The sequence below is a fragment of the Piliocolobus tephrosceles genome, chromosome 17 (assembly GCF_002776525.5).
Source record: "Piliocolobus tephrosceles isolate RC106 chromosome 17, ASM277652v3, whole genome shotgun sequence".
Lineage (NCBI taxonomy): Eukaryota > Metazoa > Chordata > Mammalia > Primates > Cercopithecidae > Piliocolobus > Piliocolobus tephrosceles.
Genome location: NC_045450.1, coordinates 52811245 through 52816837, shown reverse-complemented (window position 1 = coordinate 52816837; position 5593 = coordinate 52811245). Strand labels below are relative to the sequence as shown.

Genomic DNA, 5593 nt, shown 5'->3' with positions numbered 1-5593 from the left:
TTCAAGGCTGCAGCGAGCTATGATCACCCCACTGCAACTCCAAGGAAAAAAGCTAAAATAATGATCCCCCATAAAAATTGTTCTTAAATTTCATTTGCGGGGCTGGGCACAGTGGCTCATGCCTGTAATCCCAGCACTTTGGGAGGCAGAGGCAGGCAAATCACTTGAGGTCAGCAGCTCAAGACAGCCTGGCCAACATGGTGAAACCCCATCTCTACTGAAAATACAAAAATTATCCAGGCATGATGGCGGGCGCCTGTAATCCCAGCTACTTGGGAGGCTAAGGAAGGAGAATGGCTTGAACCCACGAGGTGGAGGTTGCAGTGAGCTGAGACTGCACCATTGCACTCCAGGCTGGGCAACAAGAGCCAAAACTCTGTCTCAAAACATGAAATGAAATGAAATAATGAAATGAAATGAAATATCTATAGGGAATCTTTTTCTGTCAGTCAAAACAGACAGATCGAATTAACCCTTCTGAGTCTCAGCTTAGAGTATTTTACCTGCCTCGGAGCTGGGCACAAGCCGGCAGCTAACCCCCACGTGGGCCTGGGTAGGAGGTGAGATCAGGAAGATCCCTGGGCCCCTACTAGTTCCCCGCCTGGCCTGCTCCCCTAATTGTCTTAGGGGTCTACGGAGCCAGCGCTGGGGGTGGAAGGGCTAGGGGTCCTCGACGCTGCAGCGGCGGTTCCGGCCCATTGGGGCGCTCTCCTACCTGGAGACGGAAAAGCCGTGGCGCCCCCTTGCGTGGCTCTTCGGTCGCGGAGTCGCGTGACTTCAATTCCCTCTTCGCGAGGCCACGAGGCTGGGTCGTCATGGTCCGGACCCCATTGTCGGCCTCTGCCCGTCACCTGCTCCTCCCAGGCTCCCGCGGCCGACCCCAGCGCCATATGCAGCCCACAGGCCACGAGGGTTCCCGCGCGCTCAGCCGGCGGCATCTGCGGCGTCTGCTGCTCCTGCTATTGCTGCTGCTGCTGCGGCAGCCCGTAACCCGCGGGGAGACCACGACGGGCGCCCCCAGAGCCCTCTTCACGCTGGGCTCCCCCAGTCCCTTCACCACGCCGGGCGTCCCCAGCGCCCTCACTACGCCAGGCCTCACTACGCCAGGCACCCCCAAAACTCTGGACCTTCGGAGTCGCGCGCAGGCCCTGATGAGGAATTTCCCCCTCGTGGACGGGTATGTAGGTGCAGCGTTTGGGCAATGCGGGGTGAACACACCCTTGGGCAGGAGAGGAGGTTCAGAGCATGCAGGGCTATCAAGGAGGCTCCCTCACACCACCCCTGGATGCCCTCTCTCCTCCATCACCCATGGGTGCCCTTCCCCCCATTACCGCATTCCTGGTGGAACCTAACCCCCTCCCTCCAACCTGACTTCAGGAGGTCTCTATATGGTCTGTGTGAGGAGGTGCCTGGTGGGGTGGGGGAGGGTAGACCCAAGCACCTGGTATATCCTGACTGATCTGGAGGCCTTGTTTCCATCTGACCTTCACGCCCCCAGCCACAATGACCTGCCCCAGGTCCTGAGACAGCGTTACAAGAATGTGCTTCAGGATGTTAACCTGCGAAATTTCAGCCACGGTCAGACCAGCCTGGACAGGCTTAGAGACGGCCTCGTGGGTGCCCAGGTACCACAGGGACACACAGGGTGCCACAGCATGGCTGCTGGGGGATGTTGGGGTCACAGAAACCTGGGTCGGCCAGCCTCTGGGTGACTAAATACAATGGGGCATGCAGTGTGCCATCATGTGGCTTCTAAGGAAAGTGGGGCCTTGGAGGCCAAGACAGGCTAGCTGCATGGATGCCCAGGTTCTGTGGAACTTGCAGAAAATGACCAGAAAATCCCTGGCGTGGGGTCAGCCTGCTGTAACCACAAAGGAAATGGTGGATTGGCCTTGGGGCTTTCACATAGCACATGGACTAACAGCAGTTTTTTGCTTGTTTGTTTGTATTTTTAAGACAGTGTCTCCTTCTGTAGCCTAGGCTGGAGTGCAGTGGCACGATCTCGGTTCGCTGCAACCTCTGCCTCCCAGGTTCAAGCAATTCTCCCTGCCTCAGCCTCCTGAGTAGCTGCGATTACAGGCACTCACCACCATGTCTGGCTAATTTTTGTAGTTTTAGTAGAGACAAGGTTTTACCATGTTGGCCAGACTGGTCTCAAACTCCTGACCTCAGGTGATCTGCCCTCCTCGGCCTCCCACAGTGTGGGAATTACAGGCATGAGCCCCTGGGTCTGGCCATAACAGTAATTTATGATGTGTTGTGAGTCCATCATTTGACTGCTGGCAGCAGTCATCAAGGAGCCAGGCTTGGTGGTTCACATCTATAATGCCAATACTTTGGGAGGCTGAGACAGGAGGATTGTTTGAGCCTGGGGGGTCAAGGCTGCAATGAGTCATGATCACACCACTGCACTCTAGCCTGGGTGACAGAGCAAGACCTTGTCTCAAATTTTAAAATAAAATATATAAAAAATAAATTTAAAAAAAGTCATCGAGGTACCATGGAGTCATGTAGTGCCTCGCTTGGGGCCACTGACCCAAATGGGTATTATGGGGTGTGAGGCAAGAGGGGCAGGCCTAGGGGATGAAGACCACCCTGGCCTCATTCTGGACCCCTTGACCTACCCTCAGTTCTGGTCAGCGTCCGTCTCATGCCAGACCCAGGACCAGACTGCCGTGCGCCTCGCCCTGGAGCAGATTGACCTCATTCGCCGCATGTGTGCCTCCTACTCTGAACTTGAGCTTGTGACCTCAGCTGAAGGTGGGCCCGCAGATGAGAGGATAGTCAGGATGTCACTCTGGAGATTCTGTTCCTGGGATCTAACCACTTGACTCTCTACCTCCTTCTAGGTCTGAACAGCTCTCAAAAGCTGGCCTGCCTCATTGGCGTGGAGGGTGGTCACTCACTGGACAGCAGCCTGTCTGTGCTGCGCAGTTTCTATGTACTGGGAGTGCGCTACCTGACACTCACCTTCACCTGCAATACACCATGGTGAGCACAGCACCTGGCCAGGATGCTAGATGGCATGGTGTGGAAACTGCCCCATCCGTGGCATGGGTGTGACCAGGCTGTTGAGGATAAAGGGGTCTGCAGAGGGAGGCTGGACACCCAGAGGGTCTCTCACAGTCCCAGAGAGCAGCTGGTCCTGCACCTGTTCTGGAAGTGGGATGGATGGATAGACCCAGGGCTCCCAGGACCTGATGGCCCAAGGTGTGATCAGCTAAATTGCCCTTCCTTGGCTGTCCTGCAGGGCAGAGAGTTCCACCAAGTTCACACACCACATGTACACCAATGTCAGCGGGTTGACAAGCTTTGGTGAGGTGAGGACTCCTGTTTTGTACCCCACCCCACCTGCTCCCTATGGATATGTGTATACACCTTTGCATCCTAACACCCTCCCCCACAAAAAAACCTAATTGTTTCTGCAGAAAGTGGTAGAGGAATTGAACCGCCTGGGCATGATGATAGATTTGTCCTATGCATCGGACACCTTGATGAGAAGGGTCCTGGAAGTGTCTCGGGCTCCTGTGATCTTCTCCCACTCAGCCGCCAGAGCTGTGTGTGACAATTTATTGAATGTTCCCGATGACATCCTGCAGCTTCTGGTGGGTGGCCATCCCAGCTCTCAAACCTAGGGCTAGGCATGTGTTATCCAAAGGTTCTTGACCCTGAGCAGAGAAAGCCACCAGGCCGGGTTTCACACACCCTTGGACCACAGGCTGGTTAATCCTCCTCCATCCCTGAAACTCAAGGCCAAGTCATTTCCACCCAGGGACCCACAAGCCCAGAGAGGTGAAGCCTCTTCCAACCCCTGAAGCCAGGACGGAGCACAGTCCTACCAGGGCCCCCACAGCACAGAAGGCGTGCTTTCAGGCCAGAAGGGCTGAGTGTCCCTTTATCCCTTTAGAAGAAGAATGGTGGCATCGTGATGGTGACACTGTCCATGGGGGTGCTGCAGTGCAACCTGCTGGCTAACGTATCCACGGTGGCAGGTGAGTCCCTCCTCAGCTTTGTGCAGCGCCGGCTTGGGCTGTGGCTGCCAGGGCTCTCAGGACGACTCTAGCAGTCTAGTGCACCTCTTGGGCAATGGGCAGACCTCCCAATGACCCAGAGGCAGCAGACACAGCTCTTCAGTGCCACCCAGACCTGCAGCCACAGAGTCGGCGCGCTGATGGGTTTGATACCTCTTGGTTTTGCTTCCAATCCTTGAATTCTCTCATTCCCCACATGTCTGGGCAGAACAGGCTGAGCCCCACCAGGCTCTCAAGGAACCCAGAGGCAGGGTGGCTCCTGGGCAGGAAAAGGCCCAAAGGGGTGGCTCCAAGGTCCCCACTCTAGGTCCATGGACCAGTGTGTAGCCGCTTCAGGACTCATGACTGGCCATGAGCTAGCTCTGTGGAGCCAACTGCCACAGCCTGGAGTGCTAGGGACAGGGCTGGTGCCAGGGTCTAACTCCAGCCTAGTGCTGCCCACACTCACCTCTACCTTAGATCACTTTGACCACATCAGGGCAGTCATTGGATCTGAGTTCATCGGGATTGGTGGAAATTACGACGGGGTTGGCCGGTGAGTGCTTCCCTGAGGTTTCTCTTAGGCTGGGGTGCCGCAGGGAGTCCTTTAGTCTTCGTTCCCATCCTGACATCCTCTTATCCAGGCCTCAGCCACACGCTCTGGTCTCGTAGCCCACCTGACACTCCCCACTCTCAGGGCCTGTTTCCTAGGTTCTCCCTGTCCCTTCAGTGGCTCAGTGGCCCTACTCCAAGTTGTCACACTTGCTAAATACTCCCCTCCCCCAGGCAGGGCTCATCTGTCCAAGATAAGCTCCACTCCCAGCCCTGCAGACCAGCTGTGGGCTGACCATCTGCTCGCAGGTGGAGGCTACAGAAGCCCAGTCCTCCAGGAGCCTCCTTGGTTGCATTCACTAGCCTGAAGAACTTGGCCTTCAGTTTCCCCTGTGTGACTAGGGCTGGTGGGTAGCAGGCCCTAACCCAGGAGGTCCCACAGCTGGCTGGTGGGTGGCCACACAGGTTCCCTCAGGGGCTGGAGGACGTGTCCACATACCCAGTCCTGATAGAGGAGTTGCTGAGTCGTAGCTGGAGTGAGAAAGAGCTTCAAGGTGTCCTTCGTGGAAACCTGCTGCGGGTCTTCAGACAAGTGGAAAAGGTAAGCTGGGCTGCTGGACAGGATGGTTCAGTGGTTTGAGCAAGGGAGGGGATTGCTGTGGGAGCCTCTGACTGCGGACTTCCTCCCCCAGGTGAGAGAGGAGAGCAGGGTGCAGAGCCCCGTGGAGGCTGAGTTTCCATATGGGCAACTGAGCACATCCTGCCACTCCCACCTCGTGCCTCAGAATGGACACCAGGCTACGCATCTGGAGGTGACCAAGTGGCCAACCAGTCGGGTCCCCTGGAGGTCCTCAGATGCCTCCCCATACCTTCTTCCAGGCCTGGTGGCTGCTGCCACCTTCCCAACTGTCATCTAGTGGCTTTGCTGACACGGCTGGTCCCCCCAGAAGTCACTGTGGCAAAGTCTCACAAAGTCCCCCATCCTAGTTCATTCATAAGCACATGCTGAGAATAAACATTTTACACACGGA

General features: G+C 56.3%; 1 protein-coding gene across 1 annotated transcript; it reads left to right on the top strand.

The window, feature by feature from the left end:
* The first annotated feature begins 426 nt into the window (after positions 1 to 426).
* Positions 427 to 5593, top strand: DPEP3 (dipeptidase 3). Its single transcript, XM_023210226.1, has 10 exons — positions 427 to 1177; positions 1499 to 1625; positions 2631 to 2760; positions 2850 to 2991; positions 3251 to 3320; positions 3429 to 3605; positions 3908 to 3992; positions 4491 to 4566; positions 5028 to 5163; positions 5255 to 5593. Exons 1-10 carry the CDS (start codon positions 816 to 818, stop codon positions 5477 to 5479), a joined length of 1530 nt encoding a protein of 509 aa, XP_023065994.1. The 5' UTR covers positions 427 to 815; the 3' UTR covers positions 5480 to 5593.

Coding starts and splice junctions, on each gene's coding strand:
- DPEP3 (XM_023210226.1), top strand. CDS start 816: ATGGTCCGGACCCCATTGTCGGCCTCTGCCCGTCACCTGCTCCTCCCA. Junction 1,626..2,630: donor ACGGCCTCGTGGGTGCCCAG/GTACCACAGGGA, acceptor ACCTACCCTCAG/TTCTGGTCAGCGTCCGTCTC. Junction 3,606..3,907: donor ATGACATCCTGCAGCTTCTG/GTGGGTGGCCAT, acceptor TTATCCCTTTAG/AAGAAGAATGGTGGCATCGT.